The 26,671-nt window shown below is 37.7% G+C and overlaps 1 protein-coding gene across 1 annotated transcript in view; it reads left to right on the forward strand.

Moving 5' to 3' along the window:
• Positions 1–7,022: 7,022 nt before the first annotated feature.
• Positions 7,023–26,671, forward strand: part of cspg4 (chondroitin sulfate proteoglycan 4) — a 73,400-nt gene continuing 53,751 nt past the window's right edge. Inside the window, exon 1 of the mRNA XM_039669184.2 lies at positions 7,023–7,160. Coding sequence (XP_039525118.2) covers positions 7,088–7,160 — 73 coding nt within the window. The 5' untranslated portion in view covers positions 7,023–7,087. The remainder of the gene's footprint in view (positions 7,161–26,671) is intronic.

The raw sequence follows: 26,671 nt of genomic DNA on the forward strand, positions 1-26,671 counted from the left end.
TGGTCATGTGATCCATGTAGTACCAATAGATATTCCGACATATGTCGGAATACGTCCCATCTTCTAAGTAAAATAGCCAATCACTGATTGATTGGTGAAGTCATTGCATCACTGCAGCTTCCGTTAGAACATTGGCTGGTCTGGCCTGGAAAATAGGCTTTTTTATGCTATTTGAGCATAAGATACAACATTTATGGGATAGTTCATGTTAGATTTTGTTGCTGATTTGAAATATGCTATTTAATTTTGAGTTCGGCAAACGGTTTTTAAGATATTAGGATTCCCCTATTCAAATAGATTGGACTTGGATGCCCGAAATAGCTTCTCGGATGCGTTGCAAAATGGCCGCCAAGTGAACAGACTTTCCTTGGAAGGGACATTGCGATTCACCAACCAAAAACAAGAATGGCGAGTCTCCATTTGCGAGCTCAGATGCCACACAAGAGCTTGCTAGTAGCTTTTTCGTTGAGTTTCAATACATTTGTGTGACGCACTCCACAAACTTAACCGAAAGGAAACTGGGACGACAGAAAGCTTGCTTTTTTATTGTACAGAAGCAGAATGTTTTATTTTTATTGTGTGTACACAAAAAAATAGACACTTTACAGTTTTGAATGATGTCTATGGAGTATTTTAAGTTGTTTCCACTGTTATAATGAGACTAAATCATTTGGTATCGTGCGTGTCCTGGAAATGGGAAGCCTCAGAAGCCACTCGTGGATCTTTCGGGGATTTCTTGAAATGGTGTAACATTGAAATTTGTGTATCCGGCATTCACTGTAAAAATGAATATGACTATGTTAAATCTAATCAATAAAAATGAGGCAACAGATTACAATCAACATATTGAATGAAATGTACATACATATGAGTGAAATTTAACAAATTAGAATTGAGTAATAATTAACCAAATGAATTACTTAAAAGTTAACCATTTACTATGAGTAGAATTTAGACTTTTTTAAACAAAAATATCGGAAAAAACAGACTGACGTCAAAGATGAATTAAGAACTCTTTTTTTTATTACCATCATTGAAGACGCCTGATTAAAACAAGCAGAATCACTGAAAGAGAAAAACGTAATTTTTAAGTCACCATTATCGTGATCAGTATGTGTTTTAGTTGGGCTCTTGACCCTTAAATCATTAACTTTAGATATTGTTTGGCTCTGACATATTCAGTTGTATTCATTTTACAGTGTTGTCACCGCATGTTAATGAACTCTCATGTGCAAAGAAAATGAATCTAAATGATGACTTTTTTGGTGAATGAAATCTTGGTCTAGAATATTGTCATTTAACATTTGCCTCTGATGCTTGTGGTTAAATCAATATGATTTCCAGTCTGCTGAAGAATGTGTATAAAGTCTGCCTCTGATTAGAAAGAACATCAGTGATATCTGAATCCAATAATGAGAAACCATCAGCACATCCGCTGATCGCTAGGGCATAGAGCCACATACACACGCAGAACGCTGGCCAAACCTTGGCAGAATGTTTCGATTCTAGCAGTGGTGTGAGCTTGAAAGTGCCATTGAAAAACATTAATGAATACCCAAAGTTAGCGAGATCAGGCACATGTAATGCCATTTTAAGGCTGGACAGAAAACTGTGCAAAGTGCAGGAACCATCTGTTTGTTCTGATCTCAAATTCTTCTGTAATTTGGCCCAAACTGTGGTGCCATGGGGATTGGAATAGCACAAAACGCTCATTTATCCCAACAGATGCAAACAGTATCTCATACTGAAAATAGTATCTGTTTACAGGAGGAAGAAGATATGTGATAGCCATTAATGCATTCGGTAAGCAACAAACCCCCTGTGAAATATGTCCAGCAGAGGGCGGTGTTCTCAAAAATACCCCGGCTGCCAATTTTCTTGACTGAACACACTTACACGTAAAGTACATTCAAACCTTAGTTGTTGTTTTTTTTTACTTCTGGTGATTGTATTGAGGCTTTAAGAAAAAAGTTGTGTTCATTTTCAAAGATTATCATGATGAAACAAATGTTTGTTGGTCACAGAGCTTATTTTCTGCAATACTTTGTTGAGGGAATCAAGGGGATCATACAAACTTCTGGATTGGCCTAGAAACGTACTGTACATCATCCCCACGGCACTCTGTTGTTATCTTTTGAAACACTAAGATAGCTTGATGATTTGAACAGGGTCTAAAGGGATATGATTCTAAGGTCAGATTGAATCTTGCACAACATTTAGCGGGTTTTGTTTTGTTTTGAGCTTAACTGAGTACCTGTGGGCTGAATGAAGGGAAAGAGGGGATATTTTGGTTCAGAATAATGTGTGCTCTCTGGCTCATATTTTATAGGATAATACAAATAATAATTTATGAACAATTGTTAAAGCGCTAATGCAAAACACTACAATTTAATGGCCCGTTTAAGCTGCCGAACTGTAAGTGATGTTAGCCCTGTTGCTAGAGCCTTGCCATCTCCATTCCTGAAACTACATCTCCAAATCCTGTCAAAGAATGCACAAAATGATTGACAGGCCGTCTCCAAGTCTTCTGATTGGTTAACATTCATGGCTGCTGTCAAAGCGACGTGTGATTTCCCAGAACACCTATTTCAGTCATACAGTGGCACCAAAAAGTACTTGGACACTTAAGTCACACTTAAAATTGCCATTCCATTAGACGATTAAATATGAAACCCTCTGCACTCAAATACTGCGGGAGCTTTTCTCCGTATTATTTTCACTCTGTAGGCAATCTGTTTCATAAATACATTTGTTTACTGGTTGAAACTCTCTTCACATCCAATTCTTGTTGCCCATACAGTAATACAATAAATATTTCAATTGTATCCATATTTGGCTGATATAAACTCTTTTCATTGCATTTCTCAATGGGACATGGACCTACTTCAAAAATCAGTGATCTTCAATAAACAATATAATACACCAAACCATGTCAGCATAGGCTGCTGTTTGGCTTATGTAAGCTTTGGAGCAGCACTACACTCCCCTACAGGATTATAAGGAACACCTGTTCAATTTCTCATTAATGCAAATATCTAATCAACCAATAACATGGCAGTTGCTTCAATGCATTTAGGGGTGTGGTCCTGGTCAAGACAATCTCCTGAACTCCAAACTGAATGTCAGAATGGGGAAGAAAGGTGATTTAAGCAATTTTGAGTGTGGCTGTTGGTGCGAGACGGGCCAGTCTGAGTATTTCACAATCTGCTCAGTTACTGGGATTTTCACACACAACCATTTCTAGGGTTTACAAAGAATGGTGTGAAAAGGGAAAACATCCAGTATGCGGCAGTGCTGTGGACGAAAATGCCTTGTTGATGCTAGAGGTCAGAGGAGAATTGGCCGACTGATTCAAGCTGATAGAAGAGCAACTTTGACTGAAATAACCACTCGTTACAACCGAGGTATGCAGCAAAGCATTTGTGAAGCCACAACATGCACAACCTTGAGGCGGATGGGCTACAACAGCAGATGACCCCACCGGGTACCACTCATCTCCACTACAAATAGGAAAAAGAGGCTACAATTTGCAAGAGCTCACCAAAATTGGACAGTTGAAGACTGGAAAAATGTTGCCTGGTCTGATGAGTCTCGATTTCTGTTGAGACATTCAGATGGTAGAGTCAGAGTTTGGCGTAAACAGAATGAGAACATGGATCCATCATGCCTTGTTACCACTGTGCAGGCTGGTGGTGTTGGTGTAATGGTGTGGGGGATGTTTTCTTGGCACAATTTAGACCCCTTAGTGCCAATTGGGCATCGTTTAAATGCCACGGACTACCTGAGCATTGTTTCTGACCATGTTCATCCCTTTTTTGCCACCATGTCCCCATCCTCTGATGGCTGCTTCCAGCAAGATAATGCTGAATCATTTCAAATTGGTTTCTTGAACATGACAATGAGTTCACTGTACTAAAATGGCCCCCACAGTCACCAGATCTCAACCCAATAGAGCATCTTTGGGATGTGGTGGAACGGGAGCTTCGTGTCCTGGATGTGCATCCCACAAATCTCCATCAAATGCAAGATGCTATCCTATCAATATGGGCCAATATTTCTAAAGAATGCTTTCAGCACCTTGTTGAATCAATGCCACATAGAATTAAGGCAGTTCTGAAGTCGAAAAGGGGGTCAACAGTAGTATGGTGTTCCTAATAATCCTTTAGGTGAGTGTATGTAACATATTTCTGCTGCTAAAAATGTCAGCGTGTGGTGGTTCGCCTGTCGACAAAAGCTTATTCAAGCATATTTATGCTATATTTCTTTAAAATAAATACTACTAATATTTTGTAATCTAACGATCTAAAGGGAAATTCAGACATTTTAAGTATGTCTTAAGCTTTCAAATATTCTGTGGGGCCAATCAGGTATAGGTATGATTTCTGTGTGTGGGATTAAAAATATCTTACAGCGGCTTTAAGCTCTCCTGTAATTTGATGCCTGTGAGTATAGCAGAAACCGTATGTGACGGCGAGCGGCAGTAATATAAACATGAGTGTGAGGGATTCCAGATGATGTCATGACTAAACAGTCTATTACTAATGCTGCATGACCACATACACACACACACACACACTCACAAAACAGCCATAGTTTATTTTTAACTTGTTAAGAGCATTGTGACAATGAGTCTTTATGAAGGTCTGGAAACTGTTTTTGGGATGACTTAGAAAGGCAAAGAATTACAGCAACACACACGTTCTTTTGTGTAACCAGAGACGCACAACTAGACGTGACGACAGGGAGGGAGTTCTCAAATAGTTTGTGTTTGTTAGTGGTTATGTGTGTGCGTGAGAGTTCATTTTTAGCTCAAATCCAAGATAAGACTAAAGACTCTGAAATACACAGCTGGAAAGGATTATACTTTAATAATAATTAGTGGTGTTTGCTTAAAATGTGCTGTTTTGTCTATAAACAAATCATTTTCACCTGGCGGACGATAAAGCAGGCAGTAAAAAGACCCATAGACTGACAATGAAGGAGGGACTTAAGCCAAGTGTAGACTTATGCCCGTACACTTGTATGATTTTTGGCCAATCGAGACCAATCGTGGCGATTTCTATGGTCATGGCTTCTAAACGGTGGTCCTGGGGTGTGGGTGTCACTCCTGTTTGTCTTCAAAACTTGAGAGCCCTGCAGGCATAAAACAGCTCTAAAAATACAATAGTAAACAGTCATTATTCAGTTGAAATCAGGGTAACACTTTACAATACGGGTGCACTAATATACATTAATTCATACTTAACTAATGCACAGATAATCATGAGTTAATAAATAACTCATAAAGAACTAAAGCATTAAGTAATGATTACTGCATCAGCAACTAATAAAGAATCTATTAATAGATTAAGTAATACATGAATTTCTATTATTTTAATGTGTAATTGTGTATTAATTCCTTAAAAACACATTTTATTAACTAATAGTGTAAATTAATGTGTTAAATACCACAATTAGTCAACGCTATGCACTTAAACTTCCAGTTGTCTGCTTTAATTAATAATTAGCTAATGATTTGCAAAGATATCATTATGTTATGACTTTACTTGTTGGGGCACATCATTTTTAACTACTAATTTAGTAATTGTAGTAATTTGCACATGAATTTGCACTAACAATGAAGTAATTAATCATGTATTAATGCATATAAGTGTACCTGTCATATTATCTGGAAGTTGAAATACAAGGCTTTGGCTCATTATGGTAATTAACTTATTAATTAACACTATTAGTTAAAAAAATGAGTTATTATGGAATTAATCCACAATTACACATTTAATTAATAACAATTCATGTATGAACTAATACATTAACCCTACAGACTCTTAATTATTTCCTAATGTGGTAATCATTAATGAATAGCTTAAATAATCATTAGTTACACATTAATTCAGTATTATCTGTGCATTAGTTATGCATATTAGTGCACCCGTATTCGGGTACATCAATAATGAAATGAGTTCAATTCAGTTATAAAAGCTCAGTTATCTTCTCATCCAGTGTTCTTACGTACTGGGTAACTACAGAGGTTAAGTTTTCAGGGATGGGTTCAAGGTTAGTACCTAGTTATTACCCAGTTAGTGTCATTACTACCATTAGTGCATTGTATGTACATGCGAAACAGAACTGTAAAAAAACTTATTTTAATGTTCATACTAACAACTGTTAGTCCACTACTGTTAGTAGAGTAGTCTTTTATGGAACACAAATTTCTTTAAACTTATTAAAACCCATTTTAATGAGATTCTCATGGTTGTTTTCTTTTGAGAAAAAACAAAACATTTTCATCACTGTATAGAGTTCTTGAATTGGTTATACTCTTGATATTTTTTAATTGGTTTCTGGCATCTTTAAAGATTCAGTACATAGAAGAACTACTCTAAAGAACTAGACACAAATAAAAGTTGCTACAAACAGAAGTGGCTGCCAGGATGTTGAGTGTGTGTTGATGTTACTGTGTTACTATGCTGATTACCAGGGTGTTTTGGGTGGTTGCTTAATAGTAATTTATAAAAAGAAAAGTACACTCTTAAAAATATGAGGGCGATTTTTGTGGCGATGCCATAGAAGAGCCATTTTGGGCTCCCAAAATAACTTTTTAATGAAAAGATAACCCTTTTTTTAAATCCACATTTTCCATTATATAGAACCCTTTGTGATTTTGGAAAGGTTCCATGAAGGTTAAAGGTTCATGGAACCATAGATTCCAATAAAGAAGTCTATTATGTTTTAGTCCTTATGGCATATTGGTGATTATTATATGCATTTTATAATCCAATCTTCAGATCTTCAAAGGTTTAGAGAAACTCTGAGCTCTGTCTGCTTTTTGAATGAAAGCTGATTCATTTAACAGAGCAGAGAGGATGGAAATTGGGGGTGGAGAAGAAAAAGAGGTCTAGTTTTTCCAGAGGGGCGTTGCAGGGCTGGGCAGGGGTGTGTGTGTGGAGGGGCTGGATTTCTTTTTGGGGGGGGATCAGGGTATCATTTTCATCCGTGTCTGTCCCGCCCCCTCCATGAGTACACCCAGCGCACACTCCAAGTCCCAAAGTGGCCACAGAGACTCTGAGACTCGGACTAAAGTGGCAAGATGAACGCCCTGTGTCCTCTCCTGCCTGTCCTCATTCTGGCACTGCTATACCTGCTCCAGACTGTCCAAGGAGGTAAGACCTCTCATTTTCACTGTTTTAGGACTAATAAGCCATAATATTATGTGTGTTTGCAAAAGTTGTTTCAAAAAGTTGCATTATGTTGTATACTGCAAGAATGCAGAGCTCAAGCTCAGTGGAAAAGCTTCAAACATCTCAAAGAGTGTGTGTGTGTGTGTGGAAGGTTCCCTCACTGAAAAACTCATTCATAGTCGTGAGGCTGGAGTCTGTTCTGCCGGTGTACAATAAACTCACAGTCCGCCGACCCCTCCTCCTCTCACTTCCGTAGAGGGCTCTTTTGCACGCATTGGGCAGTCTGGCACCGGCTCGCGCAGATCAGAGGTCCTGAAATAAAGAGTCACTTTCAGAGGTGTGGATCAGCTGCCCTACGCACAGATGTTCTTGCTTTTCCGCTCTGAGATCTTTAGCGGCGCCTGTGAGACCTGCAGTCTAATTAGTGTGCGAGTTAAAGTGGCACTGAAGTGAGCGTTGTTAAGCTTCGGATCAGAGCAGTTCTCTAGGACCAGCTGCCACAAACTCACTTGATGGCAGAGATACCGGCAACATCAGAATTGATCTACAATGAGTGTTTGAGCATGTAATCTCAAGAATGTTTTGGCATCTACATCCTGTATTGTTAGACACCTCATGAGGTGAGACAGTGAGAGTGGTTAAAAAATATATAAAAATGAATGTTTAACTGTAGATGTAAGTCCTCACGGGGCGTGGCGGGCGTGGCAAGGTGGGCGTGGCAAGCGTGGGGGGGGCGTTTCACAGGTAGATTTTTTATTAACAGTTAATTAAACATTTAGACATGTTTTTTTTTTTGAGGATCATATCTGATGCATCAGGCTTCTATTGCACGTAGTGATATGATGAAAATAGGGAGCTCTTAAGGTGGGAAAAACACCTCAAATTTTATTTATATCTACTTCTAGACCAACGCCACTTTTGCGTCATCGAAGGGTAACGCCCCCTTTTGGGGGAAAACACCTCTATACTGTCTATGGGAAAACAAACGGATTCCCATGAGAACAGAACTCGCACTAGATCTGCAAAGTTTCTTGATAGCAAAAATGGCACAAACTTAAAGAAGCTAACGTTACTGGGGTTACAGAGATCCCTTTGAAATAGTCGAAAACTGGATTAATGACCCCACACAGTGGCCAAATATGGACTATTCAGACATCTAACGTTACCACTATCTCGTGGAATCACCAAGTAAGCACGTAGCCTTTTTTTCATTAACACTCACAGTATGATAAACTAGACGATGAATGGATCATATTTAACTTGATTTAAGCTATTGTCAATAGCTTAAATCAAGTTAAATATGATCGAAGTGACATGGCCTCGTCATCTAGTAGTTTGTCATAGGCTACTGTGAGTGTGTAAATGATAAATAAATAAATAAATAAATAAATAAAAAAGGCTTACTTGGTGATTCCACGAGATAACGTTAGATGTCTGAATAGTCCATATTTGGCCACTGTGTGGGGTCATTAATCCAGTTTTTGACCATTTCAAAGGGACCTCTGTAACCCCGTATTCAGTAACGTTAGCTTCTTTAAGTTTGTGCCATTTTTGCTATCAAGAAACTTTGCAGATCTAGGTCAAGTTCTGTTCTCATGGGAATCCGTTTGTTTTTCCATAGACAGCATAGAGGTGTTTTTCCCCAAAAGGGGGCATTACCCTTCGATGACGCAAAAGTGGCGTTGGTCTATATACTTATTGGTTTCGATCTTAATTTATGGGCCATACTCAATTTGAACAGTTGAAGCAGTTTATATCAAAGCCTTTATATGTCAATTCTGGTGTTCCACAGGGCTCCGTTTTGGGTCCTCTTATATTTATTATTGATCTTTTACCCTTTGGTAATATTTTTTCAGAAATTTCATAATTGATTTAGTCCTGTAAGTGTTCATCTTGACAAATTACCAGTAACATAAAATGTATTCTCTTTTCTACTTTATAAAAATCAGTGACGATTCCTCATCAAAAAGGCACGTGTACTAAGACCTAAAAGGGGGCTTTTTGTTTACTTGCTGAGTACTATCAATGGATCACCATGGGCATGTTGAAGACAGCAACATTTGAATGATGTAGATATTTTACAGGCCTTAGAAATGCGTTCGATGGACATTACTATACCATGAGGCCGTGGGTGAGGATTTGTGAATGGCAGTGAAGTGACACAACTGATGCTGGTAGCCCAGACAGCAAACTGACATTGAATCAACGTGGAAACGACGTCTCTCATGACATTGAAACAACGTTGATTTGCTCATCGAATTAACGTTGAACCAACGTCAGACGCGGCATTCTTCAAAGCTAAATGAAATCGAAAATTGGTTTGCTTTCATAACGTTGAAACAACGTTGGTTCAACGTTAATTCGATGAGCAAAACAATGTCAGATCAACGTTGTTTCGATGTCATATTTCCACGTTGATTCAATGTCAGTTTGCTATCTGGGAGGTCACGTGACAGTGACAACATGGCGGAATTAGTCAATCTGAATGTCATTCATACTACCATATTCACACTATATAGAACATATTTTTTAAACTTCCTCAAAGTAAATTCAAATTCAAAGGTAGTACCAAATCAGAATGAGATTTCGAAAGCAGCGACAGTCTCTATAGACCTTATGTGCCATAGAAACAAGTACAGCCATCTTTATAATTCATACTTTGCAGTCGCGTGACTACCATGGATGCCTGGCGGCCGTGGCGGGCAACAAACGGGTATTTTCAACGTAGAGTGCTGTAGTTCCAGGTCTTTCTACGTAGCTATCAATGTTAGCGAGCTAGCTGCATAACTATGGACTAGGATTAACTCCAAGGTGAAGGTAGTTCGATTGTCTATCTATCATCTATCTATCATCTGACTATCATTATTTTTACATTCCAGCGACTTAAAAAGATTATCAACAAAGAAACTACCCAGATAGCAAACTGACATTGAATCAACGTGGAAATATGACATCGAAACAACGTTGATCTGACATTGTTTTGCTCATCGAATTAACGTTGAACCAACGTCAGACGCGTCATTCTTTCAAAACTAACGGAAAATCAACTTGAAATCAACGCGTTGTTTCAACGTTATGAAAGCAAACCAATTTTCGATTTTCATTTAGCTTTGAAGAATGCCGCGTCTGACGTTGGTTCAACGTTAATTCGATGAGCAAAATCAACGTTGTTTCAATGTCATGAGAGACGTCGTTTCCACGTTGATTCAATGTCAGTTTCCTGTCTGGGTAATGTTGGGTGGGGACTTTGTTTATTGGATGGAGGTGAATCTGAATGACAGCATGTAGTTGATTGCGGGGTTTATGCAGACAACGTTGATGCTATGAGATATATGCATGAATGAATCATTCACAATAAGATGAATAACATGATTTCTAAAATTGATTGGCTTAATTATAATTTCATGGCCTCTTTAAAATGAATCATGAGACTGTGACTGTCATGGTGAATCAGGTTTTTTAGATATTACTGACTCAGTAAGCCGTGTACCAGCAATGTCGTTGGATTTTGAAACCTCCAAGCCGCTGTCTGTTGCCACAGCAACACGTTACACAAACAGGCCTGTGAGCATGGTAAGCATTTAAGGCTATACAAGGAGTGTGTGTGTGAATGTGTGTTGTGATTGCAGCAGTGCATATGTTTGAGTCCAGGTAGTTGGCAGGGTAATAGATGTTTGTACAGCTCTGCACATTAGATTAATAAACATAATATTTGCATTTGTAAATTGATGAGATTAGTTTGCTGGTCTCAGAGAGAGACGCAGTTTCCAACGCAACAAGGGGCATCTCAGAAACAGAAGGCAAACATTTATCTTTGCTCATCTCTCAGCAGTCTGATGTTTGTGAATGGCTAATGGGTCGAATGTTTGATGTGGACCTTGGATGTGGAAGTAGTGCCACACAGAAAGACTTAAATCTGTCTATGCTACTAGTTTAAGGCAAAGACTCGTTCTCGATGATTTCATGATTCATGATACAGATTTGCATTTGATAAGACTCTGATTCAGTGACTGTGCTAATACTGTACATTTGATTCAAACCAGTAGCTTTTATTAAATCAACTCTTTAAGGTGCTTGGTTTGACTGAACCAGTCATTTGCTTGTGAATCAATTTTCACTGGTCATGCTGAATGAGCTTCATTTACTAAAAAGATCTGGTTGTTCAGGACAACACTGGTCGCACTGTATATGCATTGTATTAACCTTCAAATGGTCTTCGTTTTCTGTTTACACTTCTGGGCTTTGGGGTCTATACGACCCCAACAATTGATTGAGTAATTGTATACATTTTTAATCATACAAATAATATCTTTTTTTGTTTGTTTACTTCGCATCTATTCATTAATGCTGTGTTTTTTGGAGATATAAAGTACTTTTGTATCCATATACCACACAATTCCTCAACTACACCATTAGCTTTAGCATTAGCATATGAAATATTATTTTTTATGACACATTACTGTGTAAACATACATTTCTGTGTAAAAAAAAAATCAGATTTATGCTGGATTTTTTTTGTTTTGACACATGAAGAAAATATATTAAGTTTTTTTTTCACATTTCCCATTCATTTCAATGTGGGGTCATATTGATCTCGAAGACCAGAAGTGTAAACATTTTTTTTTTACATACCTTCAGAACATCCGAATCAAGCCCAGTTTTTTGTGTGTTGTATAGATAATGTATGAAAAGTCACAAAATCGTATTCCACTGAGATGAAGAGAACCATTTTATTTTCATTATTAAGTAAAAGTCAATCGGGGTCGTATAGACCCCATGACCCGATTGAGGGCTAATAACAGTCATATGTTTGTAAGTCAGCCTACAGTGGTCATGCTATACTTATATTTGATTTGCTGAAAAGAAGAGTCATTTGTTTGTGAATCAAACTACACTGGTCACTTTGCATGTTTTTGTGCACAGCCTGCTTGGTCAACGTTATTTCGCAGTACTACACACTGTCTCTTTTTATTGTATCACATTCACAACTCTGCTAAACTTAGATTGCAATTAAGCTAAAAATGCACATTTTTACCCAGCCTCACACCTTTCCTGTGTAGGTGGACGGCTCGTGGCCAGAATAGGCTGCGATTCATCAACACTTTATGCTGATAGTCAAACGTCTGCCTATCGGCTAACTCTAGTAGTTGAGGTTGGGTCTACAGTGTTCCCAACTGTAGTCCCCATGGAAACCTGCCGCCCACGCGGGAATCAATGCGGAAAGTTTGAAACCCTGATGCTTGAGATTTTCCCTCCTCACTGTCCTCCTCAATAAATGATATGTCAGTATGAAACACCACACACACACACAACCTCGACAATACCAGACCGCAGGGAAGAGATAAACTCCATACTCCATATTCCTGTCATTTCATATTCATCCAATAGAATCTCATGTGGCACTATGGAGACAGAAGTATTTGAGGGTATTGTCGTCCCCACAGTGACTCTTGGCCAAATCACTGTCACAATAGATCAGGTTAAAATTATCTTCAAAATCATCACTCAACCATTGGTCCATAAACAGACCTCAACACACACACCTTTCAGGGATGTCACTCACAAGTGTTTTATTTACCTGAATAAGCACTTATTTGTGCGTGTTAAGTCGAGAATCGCTATCACTTCTGGTCATACATGCATTTGGGGATTTGAACAAACCCTTAACCTGAATCTTGACTGTAGGCGTGCCAAACAAATGTTTCTTCTAAAATGCCTAGGGGACACAATAAGACCATTTGTTCACAGATATAGTGAGAGTACAGAGATCTAAAATCAATGTGGATAGTGTAGCTCGGATAGTTTAGTCATGAAAGAATTTCATGAGTTTATTTTGAGATCTTTGGCATTTGATTGGACACATTAATATAGTTTTTTTTTTTAACAATAATAACAGTATTTCATCAAACTTCATGGCTGGTTTGAGATCTCTGAAACTTTGAGATTGCTGGAATCTTTTGTTATCAGGGGAAAGATCTCAGAAGCAGGAGACTTCTCATTGGTGTCTAGGAGAATAGAATTGAATATGGTAACACTTTACAATACGGGTGCACTGATGACTAAAGCACAAATAATACTGAATTAATGTATAAATAATGATTATTTAAGCTATTAATGAATGATTACCACATTAGGAACTAATTAAGAGTCTGTAAGGTTAATGTATTAGTTCATACATTAATTGTTTTTAATTAAAAATGTAATTGTGGATTAATTCCATAATAACTCATTTTTTAACTAATAGTGTTAATTACCAAAATGAGCCAAAGCCTTGTATTTCAACTTCCAGATAATATGGCAGGTACACTAATATGCATTAATACATGATTAATTACTTCCTTGTTAGTGCAAATTCATGTGCAAATTACTACAATTACTAAATGACTAGTTAATAATGATGTGCCCCAACAAGTAAAGTCATAGCGTAATGATACCTTTGCAAATCATTACCTAATGATTAATTAAAGCAGAAAACTGGAAGTTGAAGTGCATAGCTTTGACTAATTGTGGTAATTAACACATTCATTTACACTATTAGATAATAAAATATGTTATATATGACATATTGAATTAATAGCAATTGATGTATTACTTAATCTATTAATCATATATACTCTTTATTAGTTGCTGATGCAGTAATCATTAATTAATGGTTTACTTCTTCATTAGTTATACATTAACTCATGATCATCTGTGCATTAGTTAAGCAGGAATTAATGCATATTAGTGCACCCGTATTATAAAGTTTTATCTTGAATAATAAGGAAACCGTCTTAGTGTGTTTTTCTTTCTTAGACCTAGAACGTTATCCTGAGCTAGACCATTCTTAACCAATGTTTCCAACTGTAAACTTCAAGGAAACATAAGAGTTTGATTTTGAAAATGATTGGATTGTGCACTAATTGAGCTGCTTATAAAGAACATCTGGAAAGTTTTGCAGTAGTGAAAGTTTGAACTGTGTCTATTATCGGGCGATTACATTGAGTTGGCGTGGCGGAGTCCCTCAGGGGAAGTTTTGCATGAGTCATCTTCATGAGACAGCACAAGGAACACCACAACATCACACAGTTTCCTCAGAGACAAATGCTTTCCAGTCTGCTGATCAGGAAACTAGGCCAGCAGCCACCATCTTGGCTTGACAAGATCATTGACAGTGTGCTACCACTCGCACTATAAGGGCACAACTGTCCAAATTCTGGGATTGAAGGTCATGCAACAACAGATGGATGAGAAGACATCTGTAGTTCACAGTATTTTACAGTAGTCGTCTACACAGGACAGCGTTTATGGCATATGGTGTGAGAGATAAATAAATTCCTGTTTCTCAATCTTAGAAATCCCATGACGGCGCTAAAAATAAAGTTTCTAAAAGGGGGTTTCCTGCCGGATGCAAAAGGAGAACCTTAAAGTTCTGTGGTTCATCATCTAATGGTGATGTAAAGAACCAGGAGTGCTTGGTGTTTTCCTTGTGAAGAATTAATACCTGCATTAAGTAGGTTGATCTAAAGAACCTGCTAAAATGGTGTACTGTACAATGGTTTTATGTTTTGTTGATACCATGGTAATACCAGTAGCTTTTTAGTATCTGTGATACCTAAAAATACCATGCTACTCAAATTACCATGGTATTATGTTAAAAAAAAGCATGGCTAAACCATGATACTTGTATATATAGCATAGTACTGAATGTTTACCATGCTACTTACATTGTACTTCAAAAAATGCCATGGTGCCATATTTAAAAACATTTAAAATACCAGTGTATTTTGGTAAATTCCTTTAAACTTAGCGTTTATCAATGGTATATAAAAGTATTATAGTATTACCATTTTTTGGGGTTCTTTTTACATATTCCCATAGTAATACCAATAGCACGGTAAACATTTATCAAACCGTATTCACTTTATAGCCCTTAATCCTGTAATTGTGGACAAATGAGGGCACAGAGGATTCAGGTGTGATCCTTTTCATTTATTATAAATGTTACATCACTGTCTTCCATAAGTGATGTGAAAAACTACCATAGTAGTTTAAAACTACCATATTTTCTATGTAAATAAATTACTATGTGGTTTTATTTATTTATTTATTTTTGTTTAATTACATTAAAATATCATTCCAATAAGTTCTTAGAACTAAAATCTAAAGATGAAGTGACTTTGCTGTCACTTGGTGTCTTATTTTGGCTTATACAGTTTTTCCCATTCATTTCTATGGGTCCCCATTTTTAACCCAAATACAAGATTAAGGAGGGTTTTTTTTCACCCACTTAACATTGTAGAACTGAGTCAAAAAAAAATAATTGTGTGTTCAGGAGGCAAACTTAGGAAAAGTAGCCAAGTCTTGTACCGCTCAGATCAAAGTATTTTTTAAAAATAAATCAAAACTATTTTGCCCACATTTGTCCAGAATACGGTTTTAGGGTTAAAAAATGCTGGGTTGTTTCAACCCAAATTTGGGTAAAATATGGACAAACCCAACCATTTGGTTACATTTTATAATAAAAATTTTAACTCAACGGTTGGGTTTGTCCAATCCCAAATTTGTATTAAAACAACCCAGCATTTTTAAGATTGCACATTATATCCCAAATTACCATTACGTATTGCTGTAGTTTTTTTATACATGGTACCATGTTAATTCTCAATACCATGGTATTCTTGGAAGAACGTTGGAGTAAAATATACACTTTAAAAAATGCTGGGTTGTTTTAACCCAATTTTGGGTCAAATACGGACAAACCCAGCCATTGGGTTAATTTTTTAATTACATTTTTTAACCCAACGTTTGGGTTTGTCCGTATTTTACCCGAAATTGGGTTAAAACAACCCAGCATTTTTTAGAGTGTAAATGGAATAGTAAATTAATATGGTTATTATTCAGTACACTCTAAAATGCTGGGTTGTTTTAACCAGACTTTGGGTAAAATATGGACAAACCCAGCCATTGGGTTAAATTTTACATTTTTTAATTACATTTTTAACCCAAAGTTTGGGTTTGTCCATATTTTACCCAAAGTTGGGTTAAAACAACCCAGCATTTTTAGAGTGTAGTACCATGGTATATATTAGAGCCAGGCCGATATATCGGCAGGCCGTTATTATCGGCCGATATTAGGCATTTTCTAAAATATCGGTATCGGCAGTTATAATGGTCGATAAATGAATATTTCAAAAATAAAATAAAAATGGACGAATCACGCTTCAACCATGTCATGAGTGTTGGAGTTGTATAGTTTGTCCACCATAACGCGCCACACATCCTGCAACCTGCTGATCCAGTCGGGCAGAGAGAACCAGTTATGCATTATCCTATTATTTTAGTTAAAACTCATAATTAACTACAAAACACTAATGTTAGGGAAATCTGTTAATATTTTGTTGCGCGTTTCTAAAATAAAAAAATAATAATAATATCGGCCGATATATCGGAATATCAGATTTTAAAACCAACAATTATTTGTATCGGCATCGGCCTTCAAAATCCTTTATCGGTCGGGATCTAGTTTATATCGAAGTAGCATGTTGTTACCATTATTGTACCATATGGTCCCAAAACAGTACTTTTTATGAGAGTACGGTATAATGCCACACCAAAAACCTTCTTAAACTTCAAAGAATCATGCAGCTAACTCAATAACTCTATATAGCTAATATAGATCCTTAAACAGAATTTCATTTGTGAACTTTTTCGTTTGTGAGCAGTCTTAACTGCAAGTTATCTTCCATGTCTACAGCGTTCCCTGGTTTGGCGGTAGTCTGTGAACGAAGGGGAGATGCTAGAACTTTCCACTGGGATCCTCATTTAGCCGTTAGCATGCCTGCGTGTCAGCTCTGACTTCTGTCCTGCATTAAACCTCCATCCAGCCAGAGGCGTTCTGGGTAATTTGCAAACATCTCTTTAGAAAGGCGCTCTCTGGAGACAGAGCGGAGCGCTGGGACAGGCCTCTCTGCAGCGGAGGGGATAAATATAACCCGCTCTCTAACGGGGCATGTGCTGCCTCAGAGGCTGCTGTTAGCAGACTGGGTGGGGTAGCAGGTCGTTACTGTGAGTCACAGGGACACAGTTATTCCGTCATCGCAGGATTCTGTGAGCTTAAAATAAGTAGAAGGATAGGAATGAAATGAGCAGAGTGCCAGCTGTCAGTCACAGACCTCAATAGCACAACTTAATCTTTAACATAGCAACACATTCTGTGCACTTTTAGTGTTTTTTTGACTCGCTTTTTTCATCTAAACATACTTAAAACAAGATAAATTTACTTTACACACCGCAGTGCGTACGATAGACTGAATGTGCTTTAATTCAAGGGTATTTCTTTGTCTTTAGAAGTATATAAACATGTGTTTCTTTAAAAGTATAAACATTATGTGACTCTAGAAAGTGGGATGGTTTATAAAACAATATCAATATCTCTATGTCAACTAAAATGCTCTATAGGGCAACTCTATCCCACAAAGATCTATAATGCTACTAGTGTGACGTTCTAGTCCAACAGAAAGTATAAAGCAACTTTATTAATCAATATGCTCTATAAAGCGAAACATGCTCTCTAACGTGACTCTATACTGTGACGATCTATAACATAACTCTAGGGCAACAAGGTGTACAAGCAACTCTATACAGCAACACTTATATAATGCAACTCTATACCATGATACTCTATAACGCATCTGTATGGCGCAACACAACATAATTCTATACTGTGACGATCTCCATAGTGCAACAGAGTGTATACAGCAACACGCTCTATAATGCAACTCAGATGCAGAGCTCAATAAAGCGACGTTATGGCTCAACATTACGCTTATATAACTTAACTCTATACAGCAGCATTGTCGATAATAACGCAACTCTATAGCAAAACTCTGCAAAAGCTTTGCCACAAAGCTTTATAATGTCACTATACTCTGATATTCTATAATGGAGCTCTATAATAGTGCAACATGGTGGATAAACCAACTCTATACAGCAACACACTCTATAATACAACTCAGATTCAGCACTCTATAAAGCAACTCTATGGCGAAACATGCTCTATAACGCGACTCTTTACTGTGACGCTCTGTAATTTAACTCTAGGGCAACAGGGTGCATAAAGCAACTCTATACAGCAACACTTATATAATGCAACTCTATACCATGATACTCTATAACGCAACTGTATGGCGCAACACAACATAATTCTATACTGTGACGATCTATAACTCCATAGTGCAACAGAGTGTATACAGCAACACACTGTATAATGCAACTCAAGTGCAGAGCTCTATAAAGCGACATTATGGATCAACATTAGTTAACTCTATACAGCAGCATTGTCGATAATAACGCAACTCTATAGCAAAACTCTGCAAAAGCTTTACCACAAAGCTTTATAACGTGACTATACTGTGACTTCTATAATGGAGCTCTATAATTGTGCAACATGGTGGATGAAGCAACTCTATACAGCATCACACTCTATAATACAACTCAGATTCAGCACTCTATAAAGCAACTCTATGGCACAACATGCTCTATAACGCGACTCTATACTGTGATGCTCTTTAAGAGCAACACTTATATAATGCAACTCTATACCATGACGCTCTATAACGCAACTGTATGGCGCAACACAACATAATTCTATACTGTGGACAATCTATAACTCCATAGTGCAACAGAGTGTATACAGCAACACACTACTTAATGCAACTCAGATGCAGAGCTCTATAAAGCGACGTTATGGCTTAACATTATAGTTAACTCTATACAGCAGCATTGTCGATAACGCAATTCTATAGCAAAACTCTGCAAAAGCTTTGCCACAAATCTTTATAACGTGACTATACTGTGACATTCTATAATGGAGCTCTATAATAGTGCAACATGGTGGATAAACCAACTCTATACAGCAACACACTCTATAATACAACTCAGATTCAGCACTCTATAAAGCAACTCTATGGCACAACATGCTCTATAACACGACTCTATACTGTGACGCTCTATAAGAGCAACACTTATATAATGCAACTCTATACCATGATACTCTATAACGCAACTGTATGGCGCAACACAACATAATTCTATACTGTGATGATCTATAACTCCATAGTGCAACAGAGTGTGTACAGCAACACGCTCTATAATGCAACTCAGATGCAGAGCTCTATAAAGCGATGTTAAGGCTAAACATTACACTTATATAATTTAACTCTATACAGCAGCATTGTCGATAACGCAATTCTATAGCAAAACTCTTCAAAAGCTTTACCACAAAGCTTTATAACGTGACTATACTGTGACATTCTATAATGGAGCTCTATAATAGTGCAATATGGTGGATAAACCAACTCTATACAGCATCACACTCTATAATACAACTCAGATTCAGCACTCTATAAAGCAACTCTATGGTGCAACATCCTCTGTAACGTAACTCTACACCATGAAGCTCTATACAGCAACAACACTTATATAATGCAACTCTATACCATGACGCTCTAAAACGCAACTGTATGGCGCAACACAACATAATTCTATACTGTGGACAATCTATAACTTCATAGTGCAACAGAGTGTATACAGCAACACACTACTTAATGCAACTCAGATGCAGAGCTCTATAAAGCGACGTTATGGCTTAACATTATAGTTAACTCTATACAGCAGCATTGTCGATAACGCAATTCTATAGCAAAACTCTGCAAAAGCTTTGCCACAAATCTTTATAACGTGACTATACTCTGACATTCTATAATGGAGCTCTATAATAGTGCAACATGGTGGATAAACCAACTCTATAGAGCAACACACTCTATAAGACAACTCAGATTCAGCACTCTATAAAGCAACTCTATGGCGCAACATCCTCTGTAACGTAACTCTACACCATGAAGCTCTATAAAGCAACTCTATACAGCAACAACACTTATATAATGCAACTCTATACCATGACGCTCTAAAACGCATCTGTATGGCGCAACACAACATAATTCTATACTGTGGACAATCTATAACTCCATAGTGCAACAGAGTGTATACAGCAACACGCTCTATAATGCAACTCAGATGCAGAGCTCTATAAAGCGACGTTATGGCTTAACATTATAGTTAACTCTATACAGCAGCATTGTCGATAACGCAATTCTATAGCAAAACTCTGCAAAAGCTTTGCCACAAATCTTTATAACGTGACTATACTCTGACATTCTATAATGGAGCTCTATAATAGTGCAACATGGTGGATAAACCAACTCTATACAGCAACACACTCTATAAGACAACTCAGATTCAGCACTCTATAAAGCAACTCTATGGCGCAACATCCTCTGTAACATAACTCTACACCGTGATGCTCTATAAAGCAACTCTAAATCACAACATACTCTATAAAGCAACTCTATACTGCCTCACGCTCTACAGTACACAACTCTACAACACAATGACCGCACAACACAATGATAGTGCAACTTGCTCTATGATGCAACTGTGTGGTGCATTACGGTCAACAAAACCATTCCACAACACATCATAGTTAAAAACACCACTATGCAACACGCTCTATTAGACAAGTACACACTGACTCTTGGATGAACAGAAAGCCACTGTGTATTGTGTATGTGTGTGGACCGTGTGTATTGTTTGAGATGTGTGTGGGTGGGGGGTAATAAGTTCTCTAATGCTTCAGCAGCCTCTTGGGGAAACATTAGCAGGGCAATTATCCATTAGCAACTCACTGGATGTAAATGAACCTCCTGTTTGGGGGGTCTCTAATGATGTGAATTTATTAACCAAATGCTCCAGTCTTCTCGCAGACACAAAATGGGTGTTCTCTGGTTGTTTGCACACTAAGAATCCATATGGATCATTTTAATTGCAGTCGACGGTAAATTAAATCCAGGCCATTAAATGCTGCATGTTCAGTTTCGAAATTCCACTGAATTTTGACCCCGTCCTCAACGTAAACACTGGAATGCCTCAGAATCCTCAAAAATAACTCCCACAAGGCATGTTATCTATTATAAATGAGATTCTCCTACGCAATTATAAAGAAAGCATAATGGTTTCTGTCATTACTCATTGAAGTAGGATCCTCAGAGCTGAATTTAAAGTAAATGTTTGACCTGTTCTCCACCCAGGACCATTAAAGCCAGTTAGAGGTCTCGAAAAGTGCGACAGACCGCCAGGGAGGAATCAAACGGTGTCTCCACAGTCCGTTTGCAAAACAGACCGTAAACAGCCATGAGTTTAAAGCGATAAACTCTAGTAATGAAGTCAGAGGAGCTCTAAATGTTGGTCAGGTCTGGAAGCTTCTGGGGAAGGTCAGGGAATCGAAGGGCGAATCTGCTCAATGAATTTCAAGCAGCTCCTTCAAAACACTTCATCTGCAAGCCAAAGAGCCGAGCGACATTCTTCAAAAACAATGAAAAGATCTAATTATCATACCATAATTCCAGCCCGCATGCAAGCCAATGAGCAGGGCCTGAAGTGGCCCTTGGGGAGAATTGCGTTTTGATGGATGCGTGAACAGCTGCCATTATAGGAATGGTGGAAAGCCGTGAATTTGAACTTCTGTTCTTCGCCAACACAATGCTCACTCTCTTGTAATCCGCTTTGGTACGAAAGTGCGCATATCGTAAATAGTTTTCCATGTGTCATCTCCGTAGAACCAGTAATGTCAGAGGAATGCAACTTCAGGATGTTAAACAGGGCCAGTTCAACTTGGCAGTCTGTTTGCCGTGGAAAATTCTAGAATGATGGGTGAACAAAACTGCATGAATCTTATAATACAGTCAAGGACAATGGCGAACTTTACTCTGTGAAATGCAAGGATGTTGGAATGGCTGATTCAGGCATTACCGAACATCTGTGACTGAGTAAACGGCTCAGAATTATTGGCGGCATCTGGATTTTACAGTCTGTTCAGTGAATATGTTTCTAGACTATAAAATGCAGAGGAAATATTTGAAAACCTTCCATAGAAAGTGTGCTGGAAAATTATGGTTTATGATTGAAGACGTATACAATTCACTGGCAAGTGAGTGTGATTTTGTGAAAGTTTGTCTTCTGTTCATTTCAGTTACATCAACATACTGTCCATTTATTACAACATTTTTCAGTCAACATTAAAAAACTGACCCTTGCTGTTTTCACATATCTGTGTTCACACACTTACTGTCTTCACAATGTCAATCCACATTTCTGCTCTTTTAATGACTATTGTTAGCTGTCATATCTAGGCCACCTTCACACTCCAATCAACTCCTAATGGATAAAAAATCAAGACTCTAGAACTTTTTTCATTGAATATCCATTTCATTCATAAATAATATTAGGAAAGCAAAATAAGTTGTGAATGCTGTTTCATGTTGATCCATCATATATCATATCATGTGGCATTCTAATGTAACACTGTCTGTAATGCAACTATGGCAAAACGGTGTATAAAGCAATTCTATACCGCAACACATTCTAGAATGCAGCTCTGTACCATGATGCTCTATAATGCAACTCTATGCTGAAAAGCTCTATAACCATGACCATCAATAACAGAACTCTTGTGCAACAGGGTCTATAAAGCAACTCTATGCATGCCCTACAATGTAATTCTATACCGTGGTGCTCTATAATGTAACTGTAATTCTATACAGCAACATACTATAATGCAACTCAGATTTAGCATTCTATAAAGCGACTCTATGGTGCAACATGTTCTGTTACGTAATTCTATACTGTGATGCTCTATAAAGCAACTCTATAAAGCAATAAGCTCTACAGTACCCCTCTTTAGTGCAACAGGGTCTATAAAGCAACTCTATAAATGCCCTACAACGTAATTCTATACCGTGGCGCTCTATATTGTAACTGTAATTCTATACAGCAAAATAGTATAATGCAACTCAGATTTAGCGTCCTATAAAGCGACTCTATGGCGCAACATGTTCTGTTACGTAATTCTATACCATGATGCTCTATAAAGCTCTACAATGCCCCTCTATAGTGCAACAGGTCTATAAAGCAACTCTATACATGCCCTACAACGTAATTCTATACCTTGGCGCTCTATAATGTAACTGTATGTAACTGTAATTCTATACATCAACATACTATAGTGCAACTCAGATTTAGCGTCCTATAAAGCGACTCTATGGCGCAACACGTTCTGTTACGTAATTCTACACCGTGATGCTCTATAAAGTAACTCTATACAGCAATAAGCTCTACAATACCCCTCTATAGTGCAACAGGGTCTATAAAGCAACTCTATAATGCCCTAAAACGTAATTCTATACCGTGGCGCTCTATAATGTAACTGTAATTCTATACAGCAACATATTATAATGCAACTCAGATTTAGCGTTCTTTAAAGTGACTCTATGGCGCAACACGTTCTGTTACGTAATTCTATTCCATGATGCTGTATAAAGCAACTCTATACAGTAATGAGCTCTATAATACCCCTCTATAGTGCAACAGGTCTATAAAGCAACTCTATACATGGCCTACAATGTAATTCTATCCGTGGCGCTCTATAATGGAACTGTTATTCTATACAGCAGCATTTCTACAATGCAACTCAGATTTAGCGTTCTATAAAGTGACTCTATACATGCCCTACAACGTAATTCTATACCATGGCGCTCTATATTGTAACTGTAATTCTATACAACATACTATAATGCAACTCAGATTTAGCGTTCTATAAAGCGACTCTATGGCGCAACACGTTCTGTTACGTAATTCTATACCATGATGCTGTATAAAGCAACTCTATACAGCAATACGCTCTATAATACCCCTCTATAGTGCAACAGGTCTATAAAGCAACTCTATACATGGCCTACAATGTAATTCTATACTGTGGTGCTCTATAATGTAACTGTATGTAACTGTAATTCTATACATGCTCTATAATGCAATTCTTTAGTGTAACTTTCTGATGCAACTGTGCTGTGCATTACGGTCCGCTAAACCGTAAAAAAATCTCTATTTCATGCAACACGCTCTATCACACAACTCCACAATGCCATGTTGTCTGTGTTTTTCAGCTTCCATTGATTCCTATGTACAATTTGTACTCCAAACTCGTTTTATTAGACGTTTTAACAATGTGACGGACAGGCCTGATGCGTCAGTCTGAAGGGAAAGGATGAGGTTTTTTTTCTAAATAAAGGCCTTGTGAAGAGTTTTGTAGAGCTGTGCTGTTGTCTTTGGCAGAGAGAGGTAAGACGGACAACGCCCTTGAACAAACAGCCAAACCATTTGGCACTGAGGTTATGCAGCTTCTGGAAGGAGCCATTATTCAAACAGCTTGTGAAACGCGTCTCCTTTTTTGGTACCTTTTATTCAAAAATGGTATTTTTTCCCTCCCCCTTAGTTTTCCATGATGCAGTGGTACACCTTAGTCGGCGGGGTTTCAGCACAAAGACCCTTTCTTACAGCAGAAAAATGACTTTTGTTGAGTCTATTTACTTTATTTGCTCAGTTTTCCCTTTCCACCCGTCCCCCATCCGCCCTCTCCGCTCCCGTCGGCCCCTCCCGTCTGAGTTGGATTCGTCGGGTGCCTCGTAAAGGGTAAAAAAAAAGAGCAACTCTCCCTCTTATGAGTGCAAATCCACTTCAAGGGCCGCAATAACAGTACTCAGTGCCGTGGTGATCCTGTCTTTGGCGGCAGGGAGAAGATCCCAACCCTTCCCGTCTAACGAAACCATAATGACTCCGTTGAGTTAATCAACGGAAATGAGTAGCGTTGACAAGATGCTTCGGCCCCGCTGTGATTCACAGACACACACACGGCACACGTGAAACTAGGTGTGGGACTCTCAGTAATTGCTTCACTGAAAGAGCATGTTTCTGTGAGATTACAAGTTTTGTGTTTGCACTCTATAAACATGGAGCTCTTCAAGCGCAAAGGGGTAAAACGAAAATGCTCACACACACACACAAAAAAAAACATTTACTAAATTAAGAGTCGATACAGACCTTTGCCGTATTTTCAAGTTTATTATATTATAAAAGTAATATCTAGGGTGTTAAATGTTACTTTAAGCACATTTTTTGTCGAATTCATGCATGGGACAAATTGTACCCAAGTCTAAGTACAGTATGTAAACATACACTCAAACACTTTTAGTGTTTAGCATGGATGAGAGCTCTGGTTATTGACGTTTAGAGGGCATCTTGATGTTTGTGCTGTTCAGAGGCAGTTTGGTGTGAAGAACATGTAGCGACCTCAGTGTGAGTGTGTGAGAGAGTGGGCTGCGCAGTAGCTCGAGGGATGGGTGGAGTTAGACACCCTTGTCCTGCGGTCACACACACACTCCCCATCTCGGCCTGTCATTAACTCTGATTGATGGCTCTGGAATGGTTGGCCACACGAACAGCGATTCGTTACAGTGCTTAGAGAGGTTTTGTCTAGTCCAAACTAAGTAAAACTTGATACGATTTACGGCTTTATGACGTTATTATTACAGGCCGTGTTCTTAACAGCACAGCCCTGTTTTACATGGATGAATATTTGATTCTGATTGGCCAATCGGGGAGTTCTGTGGTCAGATACTGTATATATTTGTCCAAGGCAACCAATTCCCTATCAGTGCTAGTTTTATATTGATCTCCTGTCTTTTCTTTGTCTCGTGATTGATTCATTTAACCTTGAATCAAGATAAATTGGTAACACTTTACAATACGGGTGCACTAATATGAATTAATTCATGCTTAACTATTGCACAGATAATCATAAGTTAATGTATGACTCGTGAAGAACTAAACCATCAGCAACTAATAAAGAGTCTATATGATTAATAGATTAAGTAATACATGAATTGCTAATTCAATGTGTCATTGTGTATTTATTCCTTAATAACATATTTTATTAACTAATAGTGTAAATTAATGTGTTAATTACCACAATTAGTCAAAGCTATGAACTTCAGCTTCCCGTTGTCTGCTTTAATTAATCATTAGCTAATGATTTACAAAGGTATCATTATGTTATGACTTTACTTGCTGGGGCACATCATTATTAACTAGACATTTAGTAATTGTAGTAGTTTGCACATGAATTTGGACTAACAATATATTTTAACATAACAACATATTATCTGGAAGTTGAAATACAAGGCTTTGGCTGATGCTGGTAATTAACATATTAATTAACACTTAGTGGAATTAATCCACAATTACATATTTAATTAATAACAATTCATGTATGAACTAATACATTAACCTTACAGACTCTTAATTAGTTCCTAATCTTTAATGAATATCTTAAATAATCGTTAGTTACACATTAATTCAGTATTATCTGTGCATTAGTTAATAGTTAACCACGAATTATGCTTATTAGTGCACCCGTATTGTAAAGTGTTACCGATAAATGTCCATTTATGTATTTACTATTATTTATTATTGCCAAATATACTTCTTTAGGATATACAAAACCTTTCTACTTCTTGTCAGGTGTCCTGATCAAACTGTTAAATCAGGTTGACTGGAGTTCAGTT

This window comes from Pimephales promelas, chromosome 25 (assembly GCF_988280905.1).
Source record: "Pimephales promelas chromosome 25, fPimPro1.hap1.1, whole genome shotgun sequence".
Classification (NCBI taxonomy): Eukaryota; Metazoa; Chordata; class Actinopteri; order Cypriniformes; family Leuciscidae; genus Pimephales; species Pimephales promelas.